This window comes from Oncorhynchus kisutch, linkage group LG15, assembly GCF_002021735.2.
Source record: "Oncorhynchus kisutch isolate 150728-3 linkage group LG15, Okis_V2, whole genome shotgun sequence".
NCBI lineage: Eukaryota > Metazoa > Chordata > Actinopteri > Salmoniformes > Salmonidae > Oncorhynchus > Oncorhynchus kisutch.
Genome location: NC_034188.2, coordinates 71,777,906 through 71,797,528, shown reverse-complemented (window position 1 = coordinate 71,797,528; position 19,623 = coordinate 71,777,906). Strand labels below are relative to the sequence as shown.

Here is a 19,623-nt window from a genome sequence, read left to right as displayed (position 1 = left end):
GTGTTTTTGGGGACCTGCAGAAATGTTTTGGTACCCTTCCCCAGATCTGTGCCTCGACACAATCCTGTCTTGAAGCTTTATGGACAATTCCTTCGACCTCATGGTTTGTTTTTTTCTCTGACATGCACTGTCAACTGTGGGACCTTATATAGACAGGTATGTGCCTTTCCAAATCATGTCCAATCAAATGAATTTACCACAGGTGGACTGCAATCAAGTTGTAGAAACATCAAGGATAATCAATGGAAACAGGATGCACCGGAGGTCAATTTCAAGAATACTTACGTAAATAAAATATTAGTTTTTTATTTTTAATACATTTTAAAACATTTCTAAAAACCTATTTTTGCTGTGTCATTATGGGATATTGTGTGTCGATTGGTGAGGATGTTTTTATTTATTTAATCCATTTTAGAATAATGCTGTAACAATAAAATGTGGAAAAGGGGAAGAGGTCTGAATACTTTCCCAATGCACTGTATGTAGACAGCAACACTAACATACAGTACACTCCTTGGCCAGGTCTTACCTGCGAGCAATATAGTAGAAGACAGGGTTGCCATTCTTGGAGGTTCCAGCCTGGTAGAAGATGTTGAGGGTCTTCAGGGCTTTAAACTCGTCTTTTTCATGGACCTGGTGCCTAGAAATCAGGGACAAACGGACAATAGAATGCTTCTGAATCAACTCCACTCACCAACTTCTGGCATCCCGAGTGTCTTAGAACATTTTACAGACTAACTCTACACTAGGAGAGTGTTACCTGGTCATAAACTCCTCAAACTTGGAGCTGGTCAGGTTGAGGCTGGACCAGTGGGTGTCGGCAACAGGTTTGTGTTCGGGGGGCCCCAGATAGGCCAGAAGGGTGGCCATCTTGTCAAACGGTCGCCTGCCCACTGCCTTGTGGTCCCTATGGAATGGGAAGAGAGAGACCGCTGTCAGACTGAGGGCTATACTGGTAGTGCACATAACATGATGATTGGTGACTCATTGTGTGTGTGTGTGTGTGTGTGTGTGTGTGTGTTACTGACCTGTTGCTGGAGAGGTACTGTCCGATCCTCTCCTGGTTGTTCCACAGCAGCCTATGGAGGGCCAGAACGTTGCCATCACTGATGAAGGACAGGCTGTGGTTGACTGAGTCACTGGGAGGAGAGTCAGAAGCTATGTCCAAGAAGAACCTACAGGGCAATATAGAGGGATCACAGAGTGAATGTTAATTACAGAACTGGAAATCTATTACAAATATCTATAAAATATTAGAAAATGAGTCCAGGTACGTAATTCTCAGCTTCATAAGAGAAAGCCGAGACTACAATAATTTCCTTCTTTTCAGGATACTGAGAGAGCAGTTTGTGATTTTATCCGCTTTGAAAGTGGGGATTTATTGTCAGAAGTTTTGCTGGTATTAAAATTCTTCTGACTTACCACGTAAAAATCTACAGTTCAAGACGTCACAAATCTGGTAACTGCGCCGTTGCTAACTAGCATAGCTGGTCCCATTGTTGCAAAGAGTTATATAAGAATTCCGTTGTCATCTTCAACCTAACTTACCACCTGGCTGCATCAAAGTTGCTTTTCACAAAGTCGTTAAAAGGCCTCATGTGCTCCTCTTTAGTAAACAACACGTGGTTGGCAATGCTCTGGAGGATCTGCGAACAAAACAGAGCACAACTTAACACAAATCAAAGGTAGTAAATATAATATTTTTTACAATTATTTTATCAAACTATTTTGGTCAAAGCCACGACTGTCATTTTCACACAAGATGCTTATTTTTGGAAGATGGAATCTCCCAACCCATACCTTGGACATGAGCTTTAGTCCTCTCTCTATGCTGGGTGGGGGCTTCTCATCCAGGATGCCTGCCTCGTAGGGTGACACGATGGCAGGGTTGATGAAGCGCAGGAACATGGCACTGCCCACCGCCCCGATACTGTTCTGGGGGAAACGCTGGCTCACCACCTGAAGGAAAAGGTGGGCGGAAAAGGGGGAGGGAGGAGAGCAGGATGAGGAGTTGGAACAGAGTGGAGAGAAAACACGAAAGGAAATTAGAAAGTTTGATGCTTGTACGACATGACAGAGAAGATCTCACACCACCCTTCTCAAAGCCAGCCAGAGCACAAGCAAGAGAGAAAGAGTTCGAGAGAAAAGAGTGCAAGAGAGGGGGAGGGCAACAGAGGAAGAAGGAAAGAGCTAAGTACGGAAAAAATGCCTCGTTATGGCGAGATCACAACTTATTTATCTCATGATCACTATAACAAAAGTTGTTAAAAATAAATGGACATATTGATTTATCTATTTTTATTTAACCTTGAACTTGGCAATTCAGTTAAGAACAAATTCTTATATACAATGACAACCTAGGAACAGTGATCAGGGGCAGAACGACGATTTTTACCTTATCAGCTTTGGGATTCGATCTAGCAACCTTTCGGTGACTGGCCCAACACTCTAACCATTATTGGCTGTGTGGCTGAGGCGGCAAAGCCCTCAGTGGAACAGTGCATAAGTTTTTATTGATTGCTACACTAACCAATAATAAAACTCATGCTAACATCATGCTTTCATTTGTGTTTGGAGATCATTATCAGTGTGTTAGTTAGAATGTTAGCAAGCTAAATGTCCCTTACCTTAAGCTATGAGCTTGTGAGGAAGCTAAGCCCGGGTCGGGCATTTAAGCCCTCAACGATGCCTTACAGGATGCTCTAAATGTCCCTTACCTCCCTTACAACGCTGCTAACTTGCCTAGTCTTGTGAGCTAGCGAGTTAGCTCGGTAGTCTTGTTAGCTAGATTATTTTTAGCTGGCATAACTGAAGTGTATGACATGCATAAGGAACACTTCACGTAAATATTATCCATTTAAACATTTACTGAGTGGGTGAGCTCCATTCCTAACAGGCTGATCAGATTTATTTTCAGCCTCAGAGCTTGATCTGATTCAACAGACGCATCAGAGGCTGATAAATCAGGATTGTGCCTCGTAGGCTGTTTCATAGGTAAAGATCCTTGCAGGCAGATTAGCAGTCAGGCTGCTGCCTTGTAGGCTGCCTGCAAGGAGTCCACTGTGAATTTCAATATTATGCACAAAACATGAAGTGTCCCTTATAATTATACAAGTGTCAGTTATGCAAGCTAACAACCAACATAGGTAATAAGCTAGCTAACAAGACTACATAGCTAATTAGCATGCAATTGGCTGTGGTCTTGGGGAAGCATGCAGCCACGAGACAGTGCTGCCTGTCAGGCATCATTCAAGTCTTACATGCCCCATGAAGACATTGCGATCAACACAGCCACAGGGCTCCTTGATGAGGTGGTTGTGCATCTGAACAAATTAATGGTATGATGAATGGTACTTTTGATTATCTCTTAACCACATTCATATAGGGGGCGCTCTTAATTTTTGGATGAAAAACGTTCACGTTTTAAACAAGATATTTTGTCACGAAAAGATGCTCGACTATGCATATAATTGACAGCTTTGGAAAGAAAACACTCTGACGTTTCCAAAACTGCAAAGATATTGTCTGTGAGTGCCACAGAACTGATGTTACAGAAAAAACCCAGATAAAAATCCAATCAGGAAGTGCCCCAAGGTGTCTGCATCATCGTGACGTATTTGTAGGCATATCATTGGAAGATTGACCATAAGAGACTATATCTGCTTGGTGTCCTCCGTCGCAATTATTGCGTAATCTCCAGCTGTAGTATTTTTCCGTTTGCTTTTGATGAGAAGCCAGCTGCCACGAATGATAGATTATCGAATAGATATGTGAAAAACACCTTGAGGATTCATTCTAAACAACGTTTGCCATGTTTCTGTCGATATTATGGAGCTAATTTGGAAAAAAGTTTGGCGTTGTAAGTGACTGCATTTTCCGGTATTTTTCTTAGCCAAACGTGATGAACAAAACGGAGCTATTTCGTCTACACAAAATAATCTTTTTGGAAAAAATGAACATTTGCTATCTAACTAAGAGTCTCGTCATTGAAAACATCCAAAGTTCTTCAAAGGTAAGAGAGGACATTTTAAAATAAAGCTTTGATGGAAATTAAGCCTTTGAAAAATAAATGCCAGCAAGAGTGGACAAGCTTGATTTTAAAAGTGGAACTGACTACATTTTATCAACATAAAATCTTATTAAAATCTGTTCATTTACACTCCAAGGATGAATGACAATACTTATGACATTTTCTGACAAGTGAGCACTTAGATATGGTAATTTTCACGTTTTCATATAATGTTTGGGAATAACGTATAGTAGCGTACATGAAAATTATAGAACGTTATTATAGAACGTTATTCGCCAAGACACAAAATACACCTGAATGGATTTGTGCAAATATGTAAATACCATGGGCGTCTTCTTACATTTGGGAACTTAGATATACTAAGCAAACAACCATGAAAAGGCTTGCCCTCAGTTGCCTATGCACATAAACAACAAGATCATCAATTTACGCTAGCCAGAGCGAGATGAGCTCAAATCTGAAGAGGGAACATTAGATAAATCCTCTCAAACTTGCTAATTGGCTGTCAAAAATCGCACTGATAAACGATTGGGAATAGTAGCCTGTTCATCCTTCTGCAGCTTGCCTGCCAGTGCATTCTTGACCCAACCTACATTTTGACAACTGAATGGGAACCACACGCACTACCCTCTGTAGTGCCTTACAGTCAGATGCCGAGCAGTTGCTATACCAGGCGGTGATGCAACCGGTCAGGATTACAGCTATAGAACTTTGAGGATCTGGGTATCATTGCCAAATGGTGGTGGTGTGTTGGGACCATTACAGATCATTGGTGATGTGGACACCAAGGAACTTGAAACTCGACTGGCTCCACTTCAGCCGGGTCGTTGTTTGTGGGGGCCTGTTTGGCCCTCCTTTTCCTGTAGTCCGCTCCTTTGTCTTGCTCACATTGGGGGGGGGGGGGGGGGGTTGTTGTCCTGGCACCACACGGCCAGGTCTCTGACCTCCTCCCGATAGGCTCTCCTTTCGTTGTAGGTGATCAGGCCTACCACTGTTGTGTCGTCAGCAAACGTAATGATGGTGTTGGAGTTGTGCTTGGCCACGCAGTTGTGGGTGAACGGAGTACAGGAGGGGACTAAGCACGCACCCCTGCTAACTGTGGATAACAGTCGTTCATGTTCAGCATAGCTAGCAAAGCGATTCCCATTTTTTGCAAATTAACAAAAAATGGCACCTGCATCTCTAGCTGTAGGCATCGAAAAACGATGAGTGGTAAAAGTCGGTCGCTCACCCCACTCTTCCAATGACATGACATCCTCCCAGCAGCTAGCTAGCTGACGCTATGCTCTGTGTTTTAAGCTAAATAAATAGCTACATACATAAATAGGTATGCTAGCCCAGGGTGTCAAACTCAAATCAGCGCACGGCCATATTGACAAAACAACAAATTTGGGGCCCAGACATATGTTTTTTGCTTATACAAAAAACAACCCAAACTGGCCATTGTTTTCTCATAAAAAAGTGTCCCTTTATAAATATCCACGCATGCACAGAGGATACTGTATATAGCATTTGAACATATCAAAACAAAGATATAAATCATATTTGTCCAACCTTCGCTGCTATGCTTGTAGATGTGCATAATATGCTGTGGAGTGTCTGTACACTTCCCCTCGGCTGAGCACTGTAACCGGGGCACACGAAAGCAGCGCAATTGAAGTTAAATTCAATTGAATTTAAATTGACTGATGCGAGACTCAGGCTATAATTTCATAAAGTAGATTTACTCATTTATACTCGCTTGTGTGTCCTATTGAGTTTGACACGTGCACTAGCCTATAAGCCCCGTTATGGCGGACTTCTGATCATTGCCCTTGCTAGTTTGATTGTGTTGACATTCTCAGCCTTCGTTACAGTCGTCCATTTTTGTTCAAAATATTGAGTCATTGAAACATCTCGAATGGGTGGAGGCAGCAAACAATGTACCCGGCCAGATGTGATTTCCAACCTGATAGCAATATTTTTTGGACTATCAAGAAATTTATTGGTAATTTATATTAAATCCTGCAAAGAACTGCTTCCATCTATTCTGCCAACAATGCGTAAATCATGGACTTTTGAGTTAAATATAACCTATTTTTAACAGCTCTTATAAAGTTGGTTTTGGAACATAAATTGGGATTTTGATATTTTTTACTGATATGATTGCACTTTAAAGCGCGACAGAAAAAAGGGGTTAAAAATTACATTGAATTTCACCAGCCAGAAAACAACAGCGAATACATGGAGATATGACTCCCAGAGCAAAGCAGAAAAATGTCTCACAGGTGATCAGCCAGACACAGTGTTTTACAGAGCAATAAATTATAACCATAGTCCATAAGACAGACACCAACATGCATGTACACAAGACAGACAATCCTCACTTCACCTAGGCCTTGAGATTCAAATATTTGGTGCAAGTGCAATAAACCAATTTCAAATAGGCCCTATACAGTATATGGCCCAAATACAACAGACATAAAACCACCGCAATCACTAAGCAAGATGACTGTGTCATTGTAAATAAGAATTTGTTCTAAACCGGCTTGCCTAGTTAAATAAAAAGATTAACAAATGTAAAGAAATAAATAAAAACACACACAATACTTTACTACGTAACATTCCACTGTATATACACTGCAGCAACACAGAAAGAAGTGCACCATAGAAAACTGTCCCCCTGGTGATGTGTTTATGTCAACTGCAGCCAAATTCAGCCTCTAGAAACATTCCGAGAAACACTGTTCCACCCATTCCAATCCCAAAACCCATCTGGAGGAGAGAAAGAGAGGAATGCACATGTCAAACTCAGTTCACGGAGGGCCGAGTGTGTTGGTTTTCACTCCTCCCTTGTACTTGATTGACTAATTAAGATCAGTAATTAGTAAAGAACTACCCTCACCTGGTTGTCTAGGTCTTAACTGAAAGGAAAAACCAAAAAGCCGCAGACACCAGGCCCTCCAGAGAATAAGTTTGACACCCCTGCTGTAACCGAATGCACTGGTTTTTTGGAGTTAATAGAAAATGGAAGCAAGTAAGTTGGCGCTACTATTTGTAGAATGTCTTTCTTTTTTCTTTTTTAATAAAAGGCAGTTATTTTTGCTTTTGAAAATAAAAGGGGCTGAGGAAAAAGTTATCTGAACTTACTGCTTCTTTGTTTACTTTCTGTCTTTAATTGTGGCTTTAGTCAGTAGAGAGTGGCAAGTAGCCAACAGAACAGAGATGAGCACAAACAGGTCACAGCACCACACACACAAGAGCATCCGCCGGCACAGCCCAACTACTGACCAGCAGTGTGCGCGTGCTGATGTTTTTTTACAGGCAGATTTTCGCACAATGGTATTAGTATATGATTGTATCGAGCGAAGGGAGATCGATATGCGTCAGGTTCATGTTCTGTGCTATTTTGGTGTTGTGTCCAACAAAATAACATTAGTGGTTCCAAAGCACCCCGCGTTCATCTCATTGAGATATCGAAACATTTGATGTGTTGTTTAAGTCAGTATAGAGAGAAAGTCAGTTTTTGTGGAAGCAGAGGGCAGCGGTCTCGGCTCATCAGACATGCAGATGGAAACAGGAAATAGGCGAGTGGAGTGTGTGTGTCCATACAGAGGTGTTCTTTCATGGAAAAGTTAGGCTTAATGGAAACGGTGTGTGTGTAAGCAGTTTGACAGTAGGGACACTAGCTGCTTTGTGGTGTCTTGATGTTGCTGTAGTCAGTTAATTCATCTGCATATGTTCCCCCTTTTCCAACCACCACCATTGAAGGGACAGTCCTTAATCTGTTCTGTCACAGTACATGAAGAGCGAACACGTAGAAGAGGGCAGAGGACGTATAGCAGCAACGTTAGTGGAAAGTCCGAGAAAAGTAAGAAGGTTGTGCCTGTGTGTATTAGAGAGAGTGAGAGATGTGACGTAGTGCCATTATTAGCACAGTATGGAAGAAAGCCAGTGGCTTGTAAGGGTGTAGGCGACAGTAACACACTCTACCCACCCAGAGAGCAGCGTGAGGCCAGAGGTGGGGAATGAACCTACTTGGTAGAGACAGTGACACACACTGCGTAGCTGTGGCGGGAACTCGCTGGAGGAGTTGATAATGGCCAGGAAGAACCGGTCTGTGATCTGAAGAAGGTTCCGCTGGTTCTCGTCAAGGTTCTCTGACTGTTCTAGTCTACAAAGAGGGAGGGAGGGTGGAGAGGACAAAAAGAAAGGGGGAAGAGAGAGAGGAAGGGGAAAGTCTGACAACTGTCATTCACGATTGAAATAAAGTCAATCATTATGGTAAGAGATTTTAACAAAGTGTTAAGTACCTCAATGGACCGTAAAGGTAATCACTCTACAAACTATCATCACCGTGCCCTTAAAGAAATCACAAATATTATGGACACATTAGAAATAGTGGGTATTTGGAGACTAAAAAACCCTGACCTAGTGAGATATACATGGAGGAGACTTAATCAAGCTAGTCGTCTTGACTACTTTGTATCTTTCTCTCGTGCAAGTTTTAAGTTTTAAATAGGAGACAGAATGCGATCGGATCATCTAATTGGCGTTCACATAACTCTTATAGATTTTCCACGTAGACGGGATATTGGAAATTTAATCAAAGTTTACTGGAGGACAACTATTTTTAACTGAGACAAAATCATTTATAACTGAATTTTCAGCAAATCCCCTTATTGTTTCAGATACCTTTAAAAATGTACCTTCAGAGGTCATTCAATTCATTATTCATCAATAATGAAAAAGCAGTTTCTGGCTAGAGACAAGACTAACAGGGAAATCAATGAACTAACAGTACAGTTTTTTTTGTTTTTTTTTGCAGAAACTCGTTACTGAAGACGGGAGTCATCTATGATTCTCCGAATAATATTTCAAAAGAGGAAGCTAATTATTTTAGGCAGACGTTCTCTTTTCCGTCTCATCTTCTCCCACTGAATGAAGATTACGGTAAGGAATTCTTTACAAATAATATAAAAAATTGAAATTTAACAAATCAGATCAGTCCGAAGGCCAAATTACAGAGGAAGAACTTTGAGGCTTTTAAATCCTTTCAGTCTGGAAAAACCCCTGGGCTTGATAGCATACCGGTAGAGGTATGTCAAACCGTTTTTGAGATACTAAAAGCGCCATTGTTAGAGTGTTTTAACTACTCCTATAGAAATGGTACTCAGCAGGAAGGTCTGATTTCTATATTATTAAAACAAGTCCCAGATGGCAAATATAAAGACCCAGTATATCTAAAAAACTGGAGGCCCCTTGCACTTAAATGTTGTGATGCAAAAATACTAGCGAAATGCAATTACATTTCGACAATTCTCCTATAAAATGAGTAAAAGAAATGTATAGCAACCCCAGGTGTAAAATAGTAAATAACGGCTACTTCTCAGAGAGTTTTGAATTGTCAAGAGAAGTTAAACAAGGTAGTCCGCTGTCAACATATCTATTCGTTATGGCCATCGAAATGCTAGCTATTAAAATCAGATCCAATAACAACAGAGGATTAGAAATCCAAGGCTTAAAAACAAAGGTGTCCATGTATGGCGATGACTAAAGTTTTATATCAAGTCCGCAAGCTAGAACCCTGCAATGTCTCATTGAAGATCTAGATAACTTTTCTGGACTAAAACCTAATTATGATAAATGTACAATATTACATATTGGATCTTTAAAAATACAACTGCAGTTTACCTATAAAATGGGCTGACAGTGAAGTAGACATACTTCGTATTCGTATCACAAAATATATAAATTAGCACTCCGCAATGAATTTCTATAGAAAAAAATAGACAAGATCCTGCAACCATGGAGAGGTAAATAACTGTCTATTTATGAAGAAAAAAAACTGTTCAACTCCTTAGACATATCTCAGTTTACTCACTTATGGCGCTGCCTACTCCTGACGATTTGTTTTTTAAATCATGAGCAATTTTTTTTTGCTATATCTGGGACACTAACTAGACAAAAGAAATCACATTGTAGGTTTTTTCATGAATTTATTTGCAAATTATGGTGTAAAAATAAGTATTTGGTCACCTACAAACAAGCAAGATTTCTGGCTCTCACAGACCTGTAACTTCTTCTTTAAGAGGCTCCTCTGTCCTCCACTCGTTACCTGTAATGGCACCTGTTTGAAATTGTTATAAGTATAAAAGACCTGTCCACAACCTCAAACAGTCACACTCCAAACTCCGCTATGGCCAATACCAAAGAGCTGTCAAAGGACACCAGAAACAAAATTGTAGACCTGCACGAGGCTGGGAAGACTGAATCTGCAGTAGGTAAGCAGCTTGGTTTGAAGAAATCAACTGTGGGAGCAATTATTAGGAAATGGAAGACATACAAGACCACTGATAATCTCCCTCAATCTGGGGCTCCACGCAAGGTCTCACCCCGTGGGGTCAAAATGATCACAAAAATCCCAGAACCACACGGGGGGACCTAGTGAATGACCTGCAGAGAGCTGGGACCAAAGCCTACCATCAGTAACACACTACGCCGCCAGGGACTCAAATCCTGCAGTGCCAGACGTGTCCCTCTGCTTAAGCCAGCACATGTCCAGGCCCGTCTAAAGTTTGCTAGAGATCATTTGGATGATCCAGAAGAAGAGTGGGAGAACGTCATATGGTCAGATGAAACCAAAATATAACTTTTTGGTAAAAACGCAACTCGTCGTGTTTGGAGGACAAAGAATGCTGAGTTGCATCCAAAGAACACCTTACCTACTGCGAAGCATGTGGGTGGAAACATCATGCTTTGGGGCTGTTTTTCTGCAAAGGGACCAGGACGACTGATCCGTGTAAAGGAAAGAATGAATGGGCCATGTATCGTGAGATTTTGAGTGAAAACCTCCTTCCATCAGCAAGGGCATTGAAGATGAAACATGGCTGGGTCTTTCAGCATGACAAGGATCCCAAACACACCGCCCGGGCAACGAAGGAGTGGCTTCGTAAGAAGCATTTCAAGGTCCTGGAGTGGCCTAGCCAGTCTCCAGATCTCAACCCCATAGAAAATCTTCGGAGGGAGTTGAAAGTCCGTGTTGCCCAGCAACAGCCCCAAAACATCACTGCTCTAGAGGAGATCTGCATGGAGGAATGGGCCAAAATACCAGCAACAGTGTGTGAAAACCTTGTGAAGACTTACAGAAAACGTTTGATCTCTGTCATTGCCAACCAAGGGTATATAACAAAGTATTGAGATAAATAAGTATTTGGTCAATAACAAAAGTTTTCCACCATAATTTGCAAATAAAATCATAACAAATCCTACAATGTGTTTTTCTGGGGGGTTTTTTCTCATTTTGTCATTCATAGTTGAAGTGTACCTATGATGAAAATTACAGGCCTCTCATCTTTTTAAGTGGGAGAACTTGCACAATTGGTGGCTGACTAAATACTTTTTTGCCCCACTGTATATAATGAATATGAATTGGGTGGGTTGAGATTATTAAATACAGTTGAAGTCGGAAGTTTATATACACTTAGGTTGGAGTCATTGAAACTCGTTTTTCAACCACTCCACAAATTTCTTGTAAACAAACTATAGTTTTGACATATACGGTGTTCATGACAAGTAATTTTTCCAACAATTGTTTACAGACAGATTATTTCACTTATAATTCACTGTATCACATTTCCAGTGGGTCAGAAGTTTACATACGCTAAATTGACTGTGCCTTTAACCTTTTTGGACTGAGATCCCGCAAATGGTATGACAACTGCCAGTGAAAGCGCAGGGCGCCAAATTCAAAACAACATAAATCCCATAAATAAAATTCCTCAAACATACAAGTATTTTACACCATTTTAAAAGATACACTTCTTGTTAATCCCACCAGTGTCCGATTTCAAAAAAGCAAACCAAACAGTTATGTTAGGTCAGAGCCAAGTCACAGAAAAACAGCCATCTTACCAGCCAAAGAGAGGAATCACAAAAAGCACAAAGAGATAAAATTAATCACTAACCTTTGATGATCTTCATCAGATGACACTCATAGGACTTCATGTTACACAATACATGTATGTTTTGTTTGATAAAGTTCATATTTATATCCAAAAATCTCAGTTTACATTGGCTCGTTACGTTCACAAGTTCCAAAACATCCGGTGATTTTGCAGAGAGCCACATCAATTTACAGAAATGCTCCTAATTAACATTGATAAAAGATACAACTGTTACACACGGAATTATAGATACATTTCTCCTTAATACAACCGCTGTGTCAGATTTCAAAAAAACTTTACGGAAAAAGCACCCCATGCTATAATCTGAGTACGGCGCTCAGAGACCAAAACAACCCAAACAGATATATGCCATGTTGTGCAGTCAACAGAAGTCAGAAATAGCATTATAAATATTCACTTAACTTTGATGATCTTCATCAGAATGCACTCCCAGGAATCCCAGTTCCACAATAAATGTTTGTTTGATAATGTCCATCATTTATGTCCAAATACCTCCTTTTTGTTTTGAGTGTTCAGCCCAGTAATCCAAATTCATGACGCGCGATCACTAGGAGCAGACAAAGTTCTGTTACAGTCCGTAGAAACATGTCAAACGATGTATAGAATCAATCTTTAGGATGTTTTTAACATAGATCTTCAATAATGTTCCAACCGGAGAAGTCTTCAGAAATGAAATGGAATTCAAGCTAACTCTCACGTTAACGTGGGTCACCAGCTCGTGGCTCTCTGGCAGACCTCTGACTCATTCCCCTCTACTTCACAGTAGAAGCATCACACAAGGTTCTAAAGACTGTTGACATCTAGTGGAAGCCTTAGGAAGTGCAATTTGACCACATAGACACTGTATTCGATAGGCGAAAAACTACCCACTTCCTCTTAGGTTTTTGCCTGCCATATGAGTTCTGTTGTACTCACAGACATCATTCAAACAGTTAGAAACTTCAGTGTTTTCTATCCAATACTACTAATAATATGCATTCATTAGCAACTGGGCCTGAGTAGCAGACAGTTTACTCTGGGCACCTTATTCATCCAAGCTACTCAATACTGTCCCCAGCCCAAAGAAGTTAAACAGCTTGGAAAATTCCAGAAAATTATGTCATGGCTTCAGAAGCTTCTGATAGGCTAATTGACATCATTTGAGTCAATTCGGGGTGTACCTATGGATGTATTTCAAGACCTACCATCAAACTCAGTGCCTCTTTGCTTGACATCATGGGGAAATCAAAAGAAATCTGCCAAGACCTCAGAAAGAAAATTGTGGACCTCCACAAGTCTGGTTCATCCTTGGGAGCAATTTCCAAACGCCAGAAGGTACCACGTTCATCTGTACAAACAATAGTACGCAAGTATAAACACCATGGGACCACGCAGCCGTCATACCGCTCAGGAAGAGACACGTTCTGTCTCCTAGAGATGAACGTACTTTGGTGCGAAAAGTGCAAATCAATCCCAGAACAGCAGCAAAGGACCTTGTGAAGATGCTGGAGGAAACGGGTACAAAAATATCTATATCCACAGTAAAACGAGTCCTATAGCGACATAACCTTAAAGGCCGCTCAGCAAGGAAGAAGCCACTGCTCCAAAACCGCCATTAAAAAAAGCCAGACTACGGTTTGCAACTGCACATGGGGACAAAGATCGTACTTTTTGGAGAAATGTCCTCTGATCTGATGAAACAAAAATAGAACTGTTTGGCCATAATGACCATTGTTATGTTTGGATGAAAAAGGGGGCTAGCTTGCGAGCCGAACAACACCATCCCAACCGTGAAGCACAGGGGTGGCAGCATCATGTTGTTGGGGTGCTTTGCTGCACGAGGGACTGGTGCACTTCACAAAATATATGGCATCATGAGGAGGAAAATTGTGTGGATATATTGAAGCAACATCTCAAGACATCAGTGAGGAAGTTAAAGCTTGGTCGCAAATGGGTCTTCCAAATGGACAATGACCCCAAGCAGACTTCCAAAGTTGTGGGAAAATGGCTTAAAGACAACAAAGTCAAGGTATTGGAGTGGCCATCAAAGCCCTGACCTCAATCCTATAGAATATTTGTGGGCAGAACTGAAAAAGTGTGTGCGAGCAAGGAGGTCTTCAAACCTGACTCGGTTACACCAGCTCTGTCAGGAGGAATGGGCCAAAATTCACCCAATTTATTGTGGGAAGCTTGTGGAAGGCTATCCAAAACGTTTGACCCAAGTTAAACCATTTGAAGGCAATGCTACCAAATACTAATTGAGTGTATGTAAACTTCTGATCCACTGGGAATGTGAATAAATAAATAAAAGCTGAAATAAATCTCTAGTATTATTCTGACATTTCACATTCTTAAAATAAAGTGGTGATCCTAACCTAAGTCAGGGAATTTTTACTAGGATTAAATGTCAGGAATTGTGAAAAACTGAGTTAAAATGTATTTGGCTAAGGTGTATGTACACTTCTGACTTCAATTGTATAAAAGCACTTTCTTTTTTCTCTTTAGTTCATTCTCTTGGTTGTTGGTGCTTTGGGGGTTTCTTGGGGGTGGGGAATGGAATTAATTGTATTTTTGTTTTTCTTGGGGGGGGGGGGGGGGGGGTCTGTGGGAGGGGTATCGAATGGTTGAGGGACAGCTATTGGGGAACCTTCGGGGGTTGGGCTTCACGTTTTTTTGGCCTGGTGGGAGATCTGTCAACGTGCCCTTGAGCAGGGATTTGACCATGGAGGCTTCTGTGTGTCGCTCTGAATGGGAGTCTGTTGGATGACTGGTAAGATGTAGTTGTTGAGCGGCTTCACTGCAAGTATATTGTATGTTTCAGATATTCAATTTAAAAAAAAAATATTTTTAAAAAGTCAGGATTGCCTTGGTAACTTCCATTTAAAAAGGTTACCCCCCAAAATTGCTCAAATCGACATGCTATCCTATACCACCACACCAGGCTACCACAGTCTAACTGGTGGAATGCTTCCGGTTAATGTTCCGACCTGGTTGTGTCCACCTCAAAGCTGATGTTGTGCCACTCTGGGGTGGTGACGACCCCTTTAAGTAGAGGCTCCAGGAGCTTCTGTAGGTACGCCGCCCCGTAAACCTAACACAAAGAATTTCAACATTAAAATGCCTTTAAAATTCCAGGCTTGGTGCGAGTGCTTCAGGTTATACCATTTAAAATTGTCTGTATGGGAGAGAAATGTGGTTTTACCTTGAAACAGAAGGTCATGATTTTACTGGCCAGACTGTTGCCTCTGAAGAGAGTCTGCATGGAGTCAGCCAGCTCTACCTCCTTGGAGAACATATTCCACAGCAGCTGATACAGCAGGTGGCGAGAGTCAAACAGTGTCACCAACACACGGGCCAGCTCGTCCTGAAGAAGACACAGGAGGACACACTATGTTTCAACAACTACTGCCTCAAATTCTCATACTTGCACAGGGGTGGCAAACCCTTTTCCTGGAGAGCTACAGGACATGCAGGCGTTTGCTCCAGCCCTGCACTAACATGTCTGATTCTACTAATAAATCAGGTTTGTTATTGTAGTGCTCATCATTGTGAAGGTTTGTCACCCAAAAGGCTGTGTTTCGTACATACCCATTGGGATCCTGGCACCACATTGGCCAGTGCCATGGCGATGGGCAGCTCTCCCTGGTCTCCCATCATGGTGACCAGCTCCACCAGCCTTTCAAAGCGGTCTGCCAGCACCGTCTCTGCCAGAGTGTCAAACTCTGTCCCCTGCTGGAGGATCTTAGTCAGAACCTCCATGAAGGTGGCCCGTGTCTGCAGGTCCTTATGGTAGCCCAAACCTGGAGAAGGGTGGATGGTGGGGGGAGGAGAGAGAGACGGATAGAGAGACAGAGCGACAGAGGGGGCACAAGAGAAAGATTAAGGGTGGCAAAGGATACAGGGACATTATATTTGAGGTTTGATTGTTCATTTTGGAAGCTATGGTCCTTGGTAGATGGAAGGACTAACATTATAGCTTTCCTGGCACTATAAAAAGGTGGAGAAATACTACTGCTACAGTAGATCACCGATAGAGTGCATGAGTCCGCTGTCCACGTTGGCGTTGAGGAGGTTGGACATGGCCAGGACAGTACAGTGTCTGAGGGAGGCCAGGCGTCGAGACATGCCCCTCTTCCTCCCAACCACCGGCTGGCCATCATCCTCCACCTCACTGCAGTCATTCAGCAGGTTCATGAACAGGGTAAAGTACCTGGGTACAGGGGGTAAGGCAGGGTTCAGAACACTTAACAGGCAGTTTGAATTAAAATCACGTGCACATTTAAGTTAATGTATTCCTTTACTTCTATACAGAAAACACAGTTTATTTTGCGTGTGGAAATGTTACAGCATGCACAGTAAACAGAAAGCTGAAGAGCAGCAACAGATAACTACGTCTCTCTGGATAAGCACGTCAGCTACATGACTAAAAGGTATAGGAGTGTATATGGGGCGGCAGGGTAACCTAGTGGTTAGAGAGTAGGACTAGTAACTTAAAGGTTGCAAGTTCGAATCCCAGAGCTGACAAGGTACAAATCTGTCGTTCTGCCCCTGAACAGGCAGTTAACCCACTGTTCCTAGGCAGTCATTGAAAATAAGAATTTGTTCTTAACTGACTAGTTAAATAAAGGTTAAAAAAATATTTTAAAAACTTTTTTTTTTTTAAAGGTATATGAGTAAAGCATGTTGTAGTTACTTGAGGAAGAGCTGGGACTTGGCCTCCATCAGCTCCACCCCGTCTCCCTCCTCTGGCTGAAGAGGCAGGCCAGCTAACAAAGACACCACCGCCTCCATACTGGCCTGGTCCAGGTCTCTGGTCAGACACTTGATATCGTCATCAGCAGCCTGGTTGGAGGTGCCCATCACCCAGTCTGTCAGGTACTCCACCATCTTGTTCCTGGCAAATGTGGTGAGGGGTTGAATTAACAAAAATGATTGATTCTTGAAGAACATAACTTATAAATGTCTCATGAGCTGTCGTACCCCATCAGAACTCAAAATATACACTTAGTTTATAAACGTTGGAGTAAAAGAAGTAAATGTAAACAAAACACTACATAGCCTCAACGCATTGTTAAAACTATACTTTTTATATCAGGTATGGTCATTCTATAGCTCTGTCTGTGAATTTGGGAGTGGTAATATTTCTCCAGATCAATCCAACTTTTTTTAATTGTTGGAACTGCTGACTGAAGCTTTAAGGTAGCATTTAGCTAGTTTGGCTAGCATTAAGCTAGAGTTTAGGTCTGTCCAGGAGGGAGTGCCGTCTCTGTCGCTCACCTGAACTTCATCTCCTGGCAGAAGGACAGGTCGTCTCGTCTCTCCATCATCACCTCCACCAGCTGGCACAGCTTGGTTTTCATCTGGATGGCATGCAACGTGTTGCCTAAGACACGCACGTACCTGGGGGGGGGTGAGATCAGACCGAATAAGGTCCTGAAGAGTGACAACTGATTAGGTATTTCATAAGCTGTGAGTGTTTGTCTCTCACCTGACCAGGTTGAGCATCATGGTCTCTATGCTGGCCTGTCCAAGGTGCTCTGAGCTGCCCTCAGCATGGTTATCCAGTAGGTTCTTCATGATGGCAATGGTCTGCTCCACAAACTGTGTGTTAGTGTCATTGATGGGGACCTGCAAGGGCACAGAGACAAATGAATGAAATCAGTTTAAACTACTTTCCTGCTAATGTCAACAAATCAGCTTTATAATGAACTAATGAAATTCAACAACATCAGCGCAGGCAGGGCTCTGTGCTGCAATCAGCAAAAAAGTCACCATCCCCCTGTAAAACTCCCTAGAATGACATTCTACACGAATACAATTCAAATAATTGGTTAACGTGCCCCATCCTCCTCCGCAGCCCATCCACTCACCGGCCCCTGTGTGTCGAAGAAGCGTCCGATGCTGTTCCTTAGCTTGTTGAAGAGCATGTGGTACAGGACCGGGCTGAGCTCCAGCCCCAGCAGCTCCTTGACGTTGGTGCGGACGTGTAGACCCACCCTCTCATGACCACATACCAGCAGGACCAGCAGGCGGTCCAGGAACCTGCCCAGGGGGGTTTCAGTGGAGGAAGAGGAGGAGCAGGTGGCTGAGGCTCCAGCTGCAGCGTTGGAGACCTCACAGACACTCACAGAGACCATAGAGTACTTGCGTTCGCTCATGGGGCCCATAGGGGGGCTGTAGGTGGTGGGGCCACAGGGCTTGCTGTGCTGGGACAGACACACCCCACCCAGAGCACACAGGAAGCCTGTCATGTTGATCCACTCCTGCAGGGGGAGACAAATGGGGTTGAGTTTGGAGCAATGGCCCCTATATTATTATTTTTTATTAACAGTGAAACACACCCAAATCCTAAAATGTAAGTGCTCTTACCTGACCATCCTCCACCTTGTTTTTGGGAAAGTTCAGAATCTGTTTGGTGTCCTGCTCCCATTTTGCATGCGTGTCCTCCCATGCCTGGGGTGAGACATGGAAACAAGAAGGGACAAGTCACTAATACTGGAAGGATGTAAGCAAGGATAAACTGTATTTTATGCTTCTTTATTCTTTCACACCTCAGTGTTTCCTGCAGTGGGGTGCTCTATCCTTCTCAACAAGGCCATCACTCTCTTCTGCAGGGTGGAACGTCCTACCAAACAGAGAAACAAGTAGCGGCGTCACGGTCTGAAACCGTTGGCCTTTTTAGTGACTCTCAGAGCATGTTATAGTGGTGTTCAAAACAGTGTTTTTACTGACCGGTGGCCATTATGTTGCTGACGGAGGCAAACTCTGTGAAGGTGGCGTAGTTGGGCAGGATGTTCTGGACGAGCACCTCGTCAGCGGAACAGCGGATGTCAGCCTCCTCACACAGGTGTCTGAAGCAGGACATGGCCACCAGCACGGCCTCGGTGTCAGGGCTCCACAGAAACATGTATAGACACACCTCCAGTTTGGTCTGGGCCTGTCTGCAGATGGGGATTCCACTGCCCTGCGTGGCACACTCCTGGGCGAGCAGAGAGGAGTTAGACACGTCCAACACACATTTAGACATGTCCAACACACATTTAGACATGTTCAACACGTGTATTTGACTTGTATAACTGCAAAACACTCCGGACGGTTTTCCAGACCTAAGCTAGTCCTAGACTTAAACATTATTTTGAATGGAAATTCTCTATTGAAAGTGCTTTTTAGTTCAGAACTAGGCTTAATCTGCATCTGGGAAACTAGCCCTCAATGGTTATTCTGATGTGAGGTTAGAGTCCCTGACCTCACCTTGTTCTTTAGGAGGAACTTGTTCCTGCAGATAAGGATCTCCCTCAGCCACTTCAACACCTCTGTACTGTTCACCATCTGGTGACCAATCAGCTTCTTGCAGATCAGGAAGAGAACCAGGGAGCTGCAATGGGATAGGCCAGTGTTAGAGCCCAATGGAATCTCAACACCCCCCCCCTAAAGACTGGGACTACTACTGAATCCATGACCAGTGTGTCTGTCTACATGGATTATCTCTGGACTGAAAAGCCCCCAAAACTAAACCATGTCCTTGTACCTGATGTCCCAGAAGGTTTCAATGGGGGCCTGAGGGTTCCACAGCTCAATGGTCTCAGGCAGGTGCAGCACCAGCAGAGCCTGGGCAGGGAGAGAGAGACAGATAGGGAGAAATATGCCTTACTTGAAGTTAATAATTCA

General features: G+C 42.7%; 1 protein-coding gene across 1 annotated transcript in view; it reads right to left on the bottom strand.

Annotated features, from left to right (window-relative positions):
- Positions 1 to 19,623, bottom strand: part of LOC116353712 (neurofibromin) — a 100,100-nt gene that overhangs the window by 70,718 nt on the left and 9,759 nt on the right. The window contains exons 15-33 of the mRNA XM_031791437.1: positions 19,484 to 19,563; positions 19,207 to 19,330; positions 18,688 to 18,934; positions 18,507 to 18,580; positions 18,325 to 18,408; positions 17,826 to 18,218; positions 17,444 to 17,583; positions 17,233 to 17,355; positions 16,649 to 16,849; positions 15,984 to 16,165; positions 15,544 to 15,755; positions 15,158 to 15,319; positions 14,943 to 15,046; positions 8,048 to 8,183; positions 1,801 to 1,959; positions 1,549 to 1,646; positions 1,029 to 1,175; positions 761 to 907; positions 530 to 640 (exon numbers count right to left, since the gene is read on the bottom strand). Of these exons, the coding sequence (XP_031647297.1) occupies positions 530 to 640; positions 761 to 907; positions 1,029 to 1,175; positions 1,549 to 1,646; positions 1,801 to 1,959; positions 8,048 to 8,183; positions 14,943 to 15,046; positions 15,158 to 15,319; positions 15,544 to 15,755; positions 15,984 to 16,165; positions 16,649 to 16,849; positions 17,233 to 17,355; positions 17,444 to 17,583; positions 17,826 to 18,218; positions 18,325 to 18,408; positions 18,507 to 18,580; positions 18,688 to 18,934; positions 19,207 to 19,330; positions 19,484 to 19,563 (2,924 nt within the window). The remainder of the gene's footprint in view (positions 1 to 529; positions 641 to 760; positions 908 to 1,028; positions 1,176 to 1,548; positions 1,647 to 1,800; positions 1,960 to 8,047; positions 8,184 to 14,942; positions 15,047 to 15,157; positions 15,320 to 15,543; positions 15,756 to 15,983; positions 16,166 to 16,648; positions 16,850 to 17,232; positions 17,356 to 17,443; positions 17,584 to 17,825; positions 18,219 to 18,324; positions 18,409 to 18,506; positions 18,581 to 18,687; positions 18,935 to 19,206; positions 19,331 to 19,483; positions 19,564 to 19,623) is intronic.